This window comes from Odocoileus virginianus, chromosome 6, assembly GCF_023699985.2.
Source record: "Odocoileus virginianus isolate 20LAN1187 ecotype Illinois chromosome 6, Ovbor_1.2, whole genome shotgun sequence".
NCBI classification, from domain to species: domain Eukaryota; kingdom Metazoa; phylum Chordata; class Mammalia; order Artiodactyla; family Cervidae; genus Odocoileus; species Odocoileus virginianus.
In genome coordinates this window covers 41,362,211-41,375,084 of record NC_069679.1, presented here as the reverse complement: position 1 = coordinate 41,375,084, position 12,874 = coordinate 41,362,211, and the positions used below count along the sequence as shown (strand labels likewise).

At 43.3% G+C, this 12,874-nt stretch overlaps 1 protein-coding gene and 1 long non-coding RNA gene across 6 annotated transcripts in view; one reads left to right on the top strand and one right to left on the bottom strand.

The window, feature by feature from the left end:
- The window catches only part of LOC110145737 (uncharacterized), a 38,111-nt gene extending 32,548 nt beyond the window's left edge, over positions 1 to 5,563 (bottom strand). For all 5 annotated transcript variants that reach the window (XR_011488270.1, XR_011488268.1, XR_011488272.1 and 2 more), the window contains exon 1: positions 5,173 to 5,563. This is a non-coding gene — a long non-coding RNA (uncharacterized lncRNA). The remainder of the gene's footprint in view (positions 1 to 5,172) is intronic.
- Positions 5,564 to 5,687: 124 nt separating this feature from the next.
- POLR2M (RNA polymerase II subunit M) lies at positions 5,688 to 12,600 on the top strand. The gene is made up of 4 exons (XM_020906159.2): positions 5,688 to 5,944; positions 7,672 to 8,313; positions 10,975 to 11,179; positions 12,218 to 12,600. Exons 1-4 carry the CDS (start codon positions 5,832 to 5,834, stop codon positions 12,362 to 12,364), a joined length of 1,107 nt encoding a protein of 368 aa, XP_020761818.2. The 5' UTR covers positions 5,688 to 5,831; the 3' UTR covers positions 12,365 to 12,600.
- The last annotated feature ends 274 nt before the right edge of the window (positions 12,601 to 12,874 follow it).

Sequence of the window (12,874 nt, the reverse complement as noted above, 5' to 3'; positions counted from 1 at the left end):
GAAAATTATTAAATCTCACCCCTCAGTGACTTTGCAAATCACCTTCCTTAAACAACACAGTGGATGTTTTACCAAGAATCTTAGGTGACAAGACCCAATTAAGTATAGAAGGATTTGCCTTTCAGCACAGAAGCTGAACCAACTCTAACCAAAGTTTGGTTTTAACATCCTCGCTTTTTGGCCACCCTACATATTCTCTAAACTGTGAAAAGGTGGTCTTCTGCAGTCCTTCTACCACCTCAACTCTCTGTTGTAAAACTTTCTCTGGTCTATTCTTCCTTTTCAAAGTCTCAAAATTCTATTTTCTCCCTTTCTCTTCTAACAAAGCCCACTTTTTAGTGTAGATCATCACCTCAGCTAGCCTTTTGTGAGAAAGCCATTTGGAACAAATTCACACTCAAGTGTAAATGACTGATAGGCCACACCCCTTCTAGACATAGCTACCGTCTCAAAGGAAGATCCTTGTTAACCTAGTGATTTTCTTATCGGTGGAATTTTAGCCAATCCATCAAAGGGAAGTGAAGTAAGTCAGCAGAGGGGAAGTGAAGTAAGTCAGACTTGGACAAAGAGAACAGACTTCTGGTGGCCAGAGGTGGATGGAATGGGATTAGCAGATGCAAACTAGTTTATATAGGATGGATAAACAATAAGGTTCTACTGTATAGCACAGGGAACTATATTAAAGGTCCTGTGATAAACCATAATGAAAAAGAATATAGAAAAGGGTATATACCCATAACTAAATCACTTTGCTGTATAGCAGAAATTAACACAACACTGTAGCTCAACTATCCTTCAATAACATGTAAGTTAAAAAAAAAGTCTTTCTCCTAATGGGAGAGGAGGAGCCTCAGCTACAACGTCTGTATGTTCTATAACACATATCAGCACATGCTTTCTTTTTTCTTTTCAAGATGAATTCAAGGGTGGTTTGATATTTAAAAATTAATAAAAATGTACCATATTGAAAGAATATAGGAGTAAAATCATATGATTATCTCAATGTAATTTTTTTGAAGTTTTAAACTTTTTATTTTGTATTGAGGTGTAGCTAACAAACAATGTTGTGACCATTTCAGATGGAGAGCAAAGGGACTCAGCCATACATACACATGTATCCATTCTTCCCCAAACTCCCCTTCTATCCAGGCTGTCACATATATGAGCAGAGTTCCATGTGCTATACAGTAGGTCTTTGTGGGTTATATGTATCTTAAATATAGCAGTGAGTAGATGCTTTCTTTCAAGGAGGGTTTTTTTTTTTTTCTGGTTTCTGAGTTTATTCATATGTAAAATCATGGAAGGACTTCCCTGGTGGTCTAGTGCTTATGAATCTACCTGCCAATGCAGAGACACCGGTTCAATCCCTGGTCTGGGAAGATTCCACATGCCACGGGGTAGCTCAGCCCACGTACCACAACTGTGGGAGCCCGAGTGCCTAGAGCCTGTGCTGGGCAACAAGAGAAGTCGCCAGTGAGACTAGAAGTCACCCGTGTGACGCAACTAGAGAAAACCTGCTTGCAGCAATGAAGACCCAGTGCAGCCAAAAGGACAAACAAAAATAAACAAGTGTTTCTTTAAAATGGGCGAAGGATCTGAATAGACATAAAAATAAAATTCACAGAGAGGTGTTATTTAATCACCATCAGTCACATATCTAACCAATAATCTTCATTAATGTTGCTAATTACAAAGTAAAATCACCTGGAACTTTAGCGCATCAATAATTTTTTTTCCCCCCTGAATTATCTCTTTCCATGCTAAGAGAAATATCATCCAACACTGTGGTGGCCTGAAATGAGAAATTTGTCACCAAACAACACTCAACCATGTGAAAGTGTGAAGGGAAAAGTGTTCTTTTCCTTTGACTTGAACCTTATTTGGCTGGGATTTTCTCACCAGAGTCTTCCTATTTTTTTTCCATGGGCAACTGCCCCCTTGATTAATCCCATTTCCCTCAGTCTTAGTTTTTCCAAGCAGCTGAGCAAACAAAAATGGAGGCAGCCATTTTAACGTGCTTCCTCCCTCAAGCCCTCTGGGATGGGCCGTCTGTTCATCCTGTTCATAAACCAACGGCCTGAATGTGCTTGGAGAAAGCAGCAAGGATATTCTGTCAGGATTAATTTTAATAGTTCCACAGTCTGTCACTGGGGAACCACAGTCCTGAAAAATGGCTTTAAATTACTATTTGCTGATAGAGAGAGAGATATGAGCTGAAAATTTGGTTCCTTGTTTCAAACAGTTTGGATAACTCATGTAAGACTTTACCTGTAGTGTGGAGTGCGTGCACTTTGCAGCCTAAACTCCTGGGTAGCTGAGGAAAACCTTTTGTTGCGGTGGGATCACAGTGAAATGCAAAGGCAGGGAACGTGACATTCTGTAGAAGTATAAAAATTTTAGAGCTGGAAGGGAGATGAATTTGTGGGTGAATTCCTCAGCATAAAGCTTCCTATGAAACCTTCTATTTCTGATATCTGTGGAGAGAAACTGATTCCCCTTGTTGCCCTTTCCAGTTTTTTATATCTCTCTCTACCAGTTTCTTCCTCTTTCCTTTTTTCACTCTTGTTTTTCTCACACCCAATTCCACTTGCCTGTTCCTTCCCTAGTAGGAAAGTAATTCTCTTCCCTAACTGGCAAGCCTGCTGTCAGTTATTTGTTAAGTTCTGTCCTGAGGGACAGACAGATGAGGCAGCCAGCAAGACTGACCCATCAAGGGACTTCCCTGGTGGCTCAGGCTTTGTATTAGTCAGGAGTCAAGACTGAAGGCAAAAGAAGAGGGTGGCAGAGGATGAAATAGATAGCATTACCAACTCAATGGAGACGAATTTGAGCAAAATCTGGGAGACAGCGAAAGACAGGGAAGCCTGGCGTGCTGGAGTCCACGGGGGTTGCAGAGTCAGACACGATTTAGCAACAGCACAGCATTAGTTAGGGGTCATCAGAGAAAAAGATCCAGTAGGGGGGTGGTGTGTGTTTGTGTATCAGCCATTATCAGAGAGAGATTCATTTTAAGGAACTGGCTCAGGTAATTATCACTGCAGTGTAGACCATCAAGTTAGAGAGCCAGGAACTTAGAATTCAAGTCTGGAGGCTGTCTGCTGGCAAAATTCCTGTGGGGTAGGGGGGTGGGGTGTGGCCAATCTTTGTTCTCTAAAGGGCTTCAGCTGATTGATGAGGCCCACACACATTTTAGGGGGTGACTGGATGTACTCAAAGTCCAATGATTTGAATGTTAATCTCAGCCAAAAAATAACTTCACTGAAACATGCAGAATAATGTTTGACAAATTTATTCACTTGTGGGGCTTCCCTGATGACTCATGTCCATGCAGGAAACATGGGTTTGATTCCTGATCTGGGAAGATCCCGTATGCTGTGGAGCAACTAAGTCCACGCACCACAACTTTTGAGCCTGGGCTCTAGAACCACAGCAGCTGAGCCCACGTGTCACAATTACTGCGAGCCCGAGAGCCCATGTGTGGCAACAAGAGGAGCCACTACGATGAGAAGCCCACACACTGCAACTAGAGAGCAGCCCCTGCTCGCAGCAACTACAGAAAAGAATGAGCAGCAAAGACCCAGCACAGCCAAAAATAAATAAATAAAATTTAAAAAAAAATCTCTTTACTTGCTAAGCCTCTTGGTTACCGATTAGAGAACTAGATAGTTGGCGCACCCATTGTGAGGAATTCAGACTTGTATTATAGTAACGTGAAATCCTAAACTATGTTGTGTAACAGATTCTATCCCATACCACTGAGAATATTTTCACGAAAATTATGGTCAACATTTGTATTAAAAGTTTAAGATCTTTAATACAGAAGGGTATTTAATGAAGAAGGTGAATATGAGGGAAAGACAGGGAAAAAATTATGAGAGAGGGAGATTCTATCAATTAGTATCTGCTTCCTACCTCAGGGGAGACAGAAAAGCACAAATACAGCTCCTTGATAGAGTTCCCTGACTTCACAGTTTGTTAGAAATCACCATGCACACACACCATGAGACGCACGGTATGTTCTAAGCACTACAGTTATGCTCAGAGAGCAATCTGGGTTGGAAAAATCTAGAAAGGCTCAGGGAGGAGGCGAGACTTAACTAAGATGTATAATGGGCTAGGGGAAAATGGACAGCCTTCCACAAAAGGAAAACAGCTGGGGGCAAAATTCTGAGTCTTGAGAGAAAGCATCCTTGCTTGGAGGGTGCCTGTGGCCCAGGTAGGAAGAAAGGGTTTACTATCAGCGGGGTCCGGGGCATATGGGTGAGGAGGTGGAGAGGGAATAAAGGCCTTCAGGTCAGGTCCAGGAACAGAGGGAGAAGGCTAGAGTGAGGAAGGCCTTGGGGGAACTTGCCACAGGACAGATACCTGACAAGGGCCTTACTTAAGTATTTCTCATTTAGAAAGATATGGAGCAGGTTACTGAAATGCTTGTTTCAAAGCAGAGTTTATGTTGAGACTTTGGATACGTTAAACTGATCAGAAGGGACTAGATTGCAAGGATACAGACACAGTTTCAGCGGTACCTCCTGAAGTAGCCTCATATTTTATCTAGAGCTTCCGTCTGATTGGGAGGAAACTGTTTGTTACAGCACCTAACAAAGAACTCGCAAATGTAAATTTTCCGTATCAAAAAAGGGGGAGACTGGGGTTGGAGGTTATAGGGTCTTCCAAACCTCACAACTGATGTCTGTTATGACTAGAGCATGCTTCCACTTTTTTCTTTGGGATCCAGCTCTCTTACCTGAACTATAGAGCAGAGTTAGGTGTTAACACCAAAGAGTTAGCAGTTACATCACTTTCCTCAACAGCCTTAAAAACTTTCTTACTCTTTGTAAGATTTTTGAATTGGGGCGGCAGAAAGACCACCTGGGCATCTGTGTCTAAAACCTGATGTTCTCAGTTACTAGTTTTGTGCCCTGGGAAAACTTCAGTTTTTGTGCCTTTGTTTTTCTAAGGGCAAAACGGGTACTTGTGAGAGGTTCTCCACTGGCTTGCGCAGCACTTCTCACTATCATCACCTGTGTGGGCCTTTGAAATCGTGTGTGTGTGTATGAGTGTGTGTGCTGGGGCGGGGGGTGCGTTTTGTATTGTTAGGAGGATTCAGGAATGCCAAACCAACTACAGGGCAGAAACCCAGACATCATCAAATAGACGCCAAATATCTTGCAATACCTGAGGCAGTCCTGCAAACGGGTAAAAGTCTTGCTTCAAACGCCACAGAGTCGCCTTAAGAAACGCTGATGGTTCTGAATGATCCTTCCAACATTAATGTTTGAGGTCTTCACTAAACCCAGAACTAGGAAGGCCACGCCATAGGCCAGGGCTTCACGTGCCGGGTACATAGCCCAACTTCACTAATGGTTAACCAACTCATCACTCATGTTTCCACGTGTCTTTCACTTCTTGGTTATTCCTTCCTTGGTGCCCATAGCCGTCTTACAATTCTCCCATTTGTTACTTGATTAATGTCTGCTCTCCGCCCACACTCAGTAGACTCCTTAAGAGCAGGGCCCCAGAAATTCACTTTTTTCTGAATATTCAGCTGAGACCCAAGGCACAGGTGAAGAACAGGCGACTAGAAAGAGCGCCCCGCCGGCGCGTGACGTCACCCCGCTATTCCCGCCCCGGTTGCCACTCCCTCAACTCTGTCCGTGTTTGTTTCCGGCGTTTCAATAAAGCTCGATTCGGCTAGAAGACGACCTGTTCTTCCGGGAAAATGGCGACTCCCGCTCGTTCGCCGGAGTCCCCGCTGGCCGCGGATCTGGCGCCAGCTGCGGGGGCTGCCGAGGACGCCGAGTGCCCACCGCCTCGCCAGCCTCAGCCCCCGCAGAATGTCCTCGCTGCCCCGCGGCTTCGAGCCCCAAACTCCCGAGGACTTGGGGCAGCGGAGTTTGGTGGAGCTACGGGAAATGTTGAAGCGCCAGGAGAGACTTTTGCGCAACGTGTAAGCTTGGGTCCTGCGAAGTCACCGCAGGGTTCCTCGGGTTCGGCACCCTGGGACGCGCCCCTCCCCGCCCCCATCCCGATCTCATTCCTGGAAGGTCACCTTGTCTTAGATCTGTTCCAGGCTCGCGGGCTAGTGGCCGGCCTATAGTCACAGAGCCACCGCGTACAGCCGGGCGCCAGGCGCCTATGTTTCTGGCTCCCCAGCGTTTCGGCTCCTCATCAGCTCCTCGTTGATTTTATTTACTCAGTGCCTGTGTCGGCTCTCCAAGGGGAGGGTTTGTATCCCAAATCCTTCCTCTGCCTTTCTCCCAAATAGTGCCCCAAACACCTAGTCAGTTTCATCTCTAGATCCTTTTTTTTTTTTTTTAAACAGGAATTGTAGGAAATGGGAAGAGTAGGGTAAAAGAGTGGCTTATTAGGCAAAGTAAGTTTGATTCACACTTAATTGTTAGACTTAATGGATTTTAGCAGAGGATCGGTGTAACAATAATGATTTTTTAGGAAGCTTATTTTGGCAGGTTGGTGCAGGATAGTTTGAAGGAATAAGAGGCAGAAGAGACTAGGAGGTATTTTCAGAGAAGTTCCCCAATAAGGGGATTGTAAGAAAGTGAACTAGAAGGGTAGCTGTGGGAAGGGAAGAACTAGAAGGGAATTGGGGAGACTAGATCAGGCTTAGGATCATTTGACTATATGGTTGACAAGAGGTGGCTGAAGTTTCCAACCTGTATGGAGCACCATTAATAAAAGTAGGAAAGCTGGAGGAGGGTAATAGTCTGAGATTGATTTTACTTACTGGAGCTGAGTTAATGGAAAAGTTAGTTATATATGATTAAAAGCTGGAGAAGTGGTCATGAGGCTGGAGAGAGAAGAGAATGTTGGGAAAATACAGACATCTCAACTGGGAGGAATGTTAATAGAATCGGGAGAATGAATGTAGTGTCATAAAGAATAGAGGGTGTGAGCTGTAACCTTCCCTCCACATTTACTGTATGGCTAAAGAAAAGGAAATCAGAAAAGGAACTTTTGCCACTTAGCTAAAGTGGTAAATGATCAGTTGGGGACTTCCTGGTAGAGACAAATGTTTTGACTGTGAGAATGAGTGAGTTAACTTTTTAGTCTCATGACCTTAACTCTGAACATCTTGAAGAGCTCTTGTTGTATGCGTGTTATATCGACTGATAGTTATCACTGTCTTAGGAGTTACAACTGAGAATCTTTAAAACACAAGAATACAAAAACACACACTTTCTATTAGCCATCAGAACAATGTTATCATCCACATCATGTGGCCTCTGGAAAACTCCCCGGTACTCATGGCAAGAAAATGCGAGTGAAAATGACAAATAGTACCTTAGTTATTATAAAACAGTTCTGACCTTGCAGATCCATCCACCTCCCCTCACCAGGAAGGTCTTGGAAATCACACTTTATAAAAACTGATTTGGGGGATGTCTTATATTAATATCATGCTTAAAATACTTTTGTAGAAATTCTAATTGTTAATAGATGAGACAAACGAGACATAGTCCCTAATCATCCTGTCGTCCCTTGTTTTGAGGGGTATTTGGATAATGAGTCTCTTATTTCATCTCTGTTTTGGGGCAGCTGGAAATCAGTTTTTTGGCTTAAAGGTCGATTTTTCTCCTTTTGAGAATACTACTTTGTATATCTCAAGTTTAAAAACATGGCTGTATGTAACGTATACCTATTCTTTTCCTTTTGTAGAAAATTCATTTGCAAATTGCCCGACAAAGGTAAAAAGATCTCAGATGCTGTCGCCAAACTGAAAGCTGCTATTGCAGAACGTGAAGAAGTTCGAGGAAGAAGTGAACTCTTTTATCCTGTTAGCTTACACTGTAAGGAGAGGCAAAAAGCGATTGAAGTTGTTGGGGACAGAGATAAGGCCCAGAATTCTGACCAGATACTTGATACTTCATCACCCCTTCCTAGCTGTTCCTCTGTAGCTAACATCACATCATCTCAGACAAACTCACAACAGGGATTGGCACATCTGACTCGTGGAGGTGATGTTGAGGCAACTGAGGCTGAACACACAGTGAGTGAGCATCCAACTTCTAGCAGCGGAACCCCAGCGCCTTCCTTATCTGAAGCTAGTGAGGGTCTCCCTCAGTATTGTGCCTTAGGTCAAGTGGAGGATCATCCTGGCAGCTCAGACAACCTGTTCATTGATAGATTACGAAGGATCACAATTGCGGACCCCACTGAACACCACTCAGAAGGAAACCAGAGTCCTGAGAACTTGGCCAGCCTCTGGAGTGGGCCGCAGAAAAAGCCTCATTACATGGAAGTGCTGGAAATGCGAGCCAAAAATCCCATGCCCACGCCACATAAATTTAAAACCAATGTGTAAGTACCACTGCAAACAGACTTGTCACAGGAGCATGATATTTGTTAAATTCCAAAAACTGGGAGACTGCTTTAAGTTCAGTGGACTTGGTGTGAGAACTGCTTGTACTTGGGAATGAGCGTATTGTAAAAGCAGTAAAACTAATATGGCTGGAGTGGAGGATTCCTGCTACAAAATGCTTTCTTTTTTTAGCCAAGTAATTGAAAAGGTTTTCAGGAGCAGATGGAGCATTAAACTTCAGGAAACTTAGGCAAAATTTTATATAAAACATAGAATTAAGAGAATTTATTATAATTTTTTTCCAGAACCATATTCTTGTATATAGCTCCTCCTCTAACTAGACTATAAGCTAAGAGGAAACTGTAGGAGTCGACGGCCTTTCTCAGTAAAAAATATTTGTGTGCTCACTGTAAGCAGTAGGTGCTGTGACGACACGAGAGTAAAGATTCTGTTTCTCATAGAGTTTAGGGTCTAGATGAGGACTCGAGGCTTACACACTTGGAAAAACAATAAAGTATATCATCATTTCAGGAGGAAGGGAGCTGAGAAAGGGTTAAAAAAGCAAAACAAATTTGGGCAGGAGGGGCAAGTGAACTGTACTTCTAAGTTCCTTTTTATAGTTTTGTTTCTGAGATCTTCAGAAAAAAGTCTCTTCAAAAAGTATTATTTACTTATGTGCAGTTATAACACTCAAATCAGGGAGTAGTTTTATAAAATAGTAATATCAGATACAAGGAGTTTCCCTGGTGACTCAGGAGTGAGTCAGGTGACTAAGAATCCACCTGCCAATGCAGGAGACGCAGGTTCAGTCCCTGGATCAGGAAGATCCCCTCTTAAAGAAGGAAATGGCAGCTCATTCCAGTATTCTTGCCTGGGAAATCTCATGAACAGAGGAGCCTAGCAGGCTACCATCCATGTGGCTGCAAAGCATCTGACACAACTTAGCAACTAAACAACAACAGATACAAAGTTTAACCACCACTGCTTTTCTTTGAAAAACTGAAAGCTTGTAGTTACAAGTAGCTAAACTGATTTTTTTTTATTATTATAGAGACTTTAAAGTTCAATCGTATCTCACTATTCATTTTTTTAAACCTCAAAACTATTTGTTCTGCATAGAACACCAGAATTAATTTTTAGTTAGGAATAAAAAGTAATCTTTGATTAGGTAATTACTCATCTTGTATGTGGTGAGGTATCTTTCCTCACTTATAGGGAGGCAGAAAACCAGAAGCATCATCTAGTCAATACATATAACAGAGAATACGCCGACCCTGATTCTGTATTGTGGTCCTTTAGCTGGAAATGGGAGGGGAGGAAGGGAATATCCGTGAAGGTTCCCAAGGGAAGTTTGTGAGCCATAGAAACAGGTGCACTCATCAGAAGAGGCTGGGCTTTGGGGAGCCAGGCGGTAGACAGTTGGAAGTAGCGGGGGATGCAGGTGTCCCTTGGCCACCTCTTGCATGCTTTTCTGACTCTTCTGGTGCGGGAGGCTGCCTCTCATCTCTTCTAGCCCTGGTCTACCCAGAACTTCAGGTTTGCAGAGTCAGTTACCTATGAAACCCGGCTACATGACGGTGATCTGGGCACCTGAGGTTTGTCCTGTACAAAGTAGAACTCACTTCTTTCCAGACTACTTTGTCCCATATTCCCTAAGCCAGTAGTGCTGCCACCTTTCTTCCCGTCCTTTCCATCTCTGCCAGCCATGGCACCTCACAGTGTATTTCCTGGACCTTCATCTCTAATCATCCTTAGGTTCATCCTTTCTCCTGTCAAAGTGAAGGTTCTCATCACTGTCCTGGCCCAGTCTTAACTCGACCAGTCCATGCTGTCCACTGCTGCCAGAGTGCAGTTTATAGAATATAAACCTGAACCTGTCATGTGGACTAGAAGTCTTCCATGTGGTCTCACCCAGCCTGCTGCCCCAGCCTTTTCTGCACTCTCCAGCTCCCATGCTTCCTGTGAGCTGCAGCCCTGTTAGTCCTTACTCTCTGGGGAAGTGCCATCAGAGATCCTATCATTTACATGCTGAATCCTTATTATTCCAAGACTCCTCAGATTGCACTCTTTTTGAAGTGTTTCTGCCAGCCATCCTGTCTCTCCTTATGACAGGCCATTCCCTTGTCTGTGTTCCACTGGGCCTGTGCCATAGTACCTGTGATATTACATTACACTGAAACTTTACAAGTTTAATTCCCTCTGCTAGACAGGAAGCCCCTTTGCAGATGGTTTTGAATGAGAATAGGCTCGAGTATAAGCTTTTGGGGGGCTTCCCAGGTGGCTCAGTGGTAAAGAATCTGCCTGCCAATGCAGGAGACGTGGGGGATGAGGGTTCGATCCCTGGGTGGGGAAGAGCCCCTGGAGGAGGAAATGACAACCCACTCCAGTATTTGAAGAGAGAAGGGAAAGGCAATGAGTCTAGCTATCTGTTAGAGGAATGCATTGTCAAATTACTCGCCAAAAAAGGTGCCAACTTAAATATTTGTTTTTGAGGTAAATGTATTTAAAAAGAATGTTTTATTTATGCATGCAAATAGTGCTAAAGGCCTTACTATTAACCTTTGTAGAACAGTTAGCTGCCAAGGTTAAAGGCCACTCTTGTTGAATGCTACAAATGTGTCTGTGAAAAGGTGGTGTAACATAAGGGTTGCTTCCTCCAGATTACCTTTACAGCCGCATGATTCATGGAGTGCTTGTCAGAGGAGAGGGTCTCCCGTCTCCTCAGAGGAAAGGCGGCGCAGGGACAAGAAGCATCTCGATGACATCACGGCAGCCCGGCTTCTGCCGCTGCACCACCTGCCGACACAGCTGCTCTCCATAGAGGAGTCGCTGGCTCTGCAGAGACAGCAGAAGCAGAGTTACGAGGTATTTAGAGCATGGCTTGTTCCTGTCTGCATGTAGGATGCTGCTCACATAAGTCAGAATTTACTCTAGGCCTTCTTTTTTCACAAAAGCTAGGTTGGCATGGATTTTCAAGGCACCCGTTTTTAAAAGCCAGTTTTCATCCTCTCAGTCCATTCAAGTTATTGCCTAGTTGTAACTAAGCATTGAGGAATTGTTTCTTACCTTATTTGACCCTAAATGCCTGTCTGAAGTTATTTTTAGGTTGACTTAAGCCATTCAGTTTGGAGTTGGTTTCCTTGGCAGAGAAGTAATAATTCCACTTCAGTCCCACCTGCCGGTACTACCCATGGCCTGAAGGGGGAACTTAAATGAGTTCGAGTGTTTTGGGGGCATCCTGAGAAAAGTGAGGAGCCAGATGAGGAATGAGCATTGCGGCTTGCCAGTCAGTCAATGACACCGTCACTGGGGGCCTGCAAGCACATCGCCACTGTTTAAGATTTACTTAGGCTTTGTATTGCATAGTAATTTTCATGGGAGTTAATTTGGAGAGGGATAATCAGTTTTTAGTATTCTTTGATTTTTCATTATGGCATTGAAATGTCACTCTCGAGCCTAGAAGCCATGATCTAATCTAGGAAAGAAGACTTCCAGTTGGAGGGTCAGTACAGAATTGGTGGGTGGTTTTTGACATTTGATGGCTCAAATTGTTCTTCAGGGTTGTCTATACACATGCACATGCCCACATGCTTGAAAACATTTTCCTGTGTATAACTATTGCAGTGCCAAGCTGGTTCCTCAGCTGCTCTCATAGAAGTTGGATATTTCAGTGCACATTGTCTGTCAGTGGAAGTCTGTCACCACCGCTGTGGCAGGCTGCTGGCTCTCTCCAGCCCGCTCTGTGATGTCTGTGCCTCATTCTCTCAGAGGGCGGTAGAGAACCCAGAAATACAGGGGCACGCCATTCCAGTGAAACCGGTTCTGTTCCAGTGACTTCCCATTGAAAAACTGTAGGGAAAAGGTATGAGTGTCTAACTTTTTGCTTCATTTTTTGTCTTAAAGGAGATACAAGCCAAGCTCGCAGCACAGAAGCTAGCTGAAAGACTAAATATTAAAATGCAGAGCTATAATCCAGAAGGGGAGTCTTCAAGGAAATACCGAGAAGTAAGGGATGAAGATGATGATCAGTCCTCCGAGGATGAATTCTGAAGATGGGCATTCAGATCATCTCCTAAATCTCTGCCTGTTGAGATCTCATTATCTTACATCAGACTGCCTAACAAGTATCAAGATCAGTGTCAGACATTGTTGAGAGAAAGAATTTTGTAAAGTTACACTAAGGAAACGATAAAAATAGCCCACTTTCAGATGACAACTTTCATGTGCTTGAAAAGTTGAATATTTGAATATTGTGTTTAATGACACTATATTAAATTTTGGCAGTATGTCCTGTGTTGGTCTGATATTTTAGTATATCGTAAGCACATTTTTTTCTCTAAGCCAAATGAAAGCAGGTGATTAAACTGCTTTTTTCTTTATACTTACCTCTACCAAATAACGTTTATTACATGTCTTAGTTAATTATTTAGTTATCTCAGGCATCACCTAAAATGAATTATGAAGATATAATTCCCTCTTGTTTTGAATAACAAAGGGAGAAGTCTAGAGAATTTTGTGCATGTTTGCATGGGGGCTATTACAGTATTGGACGTTAAATAC

Bases quoted from the DNA above. Each gene is read 5' to 3' on its own strand.
- POLR2M (XM_020906159.2), top strand. From the start codon at position 5,832: ATGTCCTCGCTGCCCCGCGGCTTCGAGCCCCAAACTCCCGAGGACTTG. The intron at 5,945-7,671 runs GTAAGCTTGGGT...TTCCTTTTGTAG, and splicing joins GAGAGACTTTTGCGCAACGT to AAAATTCATTTGCAAATTGC. The intron at 11,180-12,217 runs GTATTTAGAGCA...TTTGTCTTAAAG, and splicing joins AGCAGAAGCAGAGTTACGAG to GAGATACAAGCCAAGCTCGC.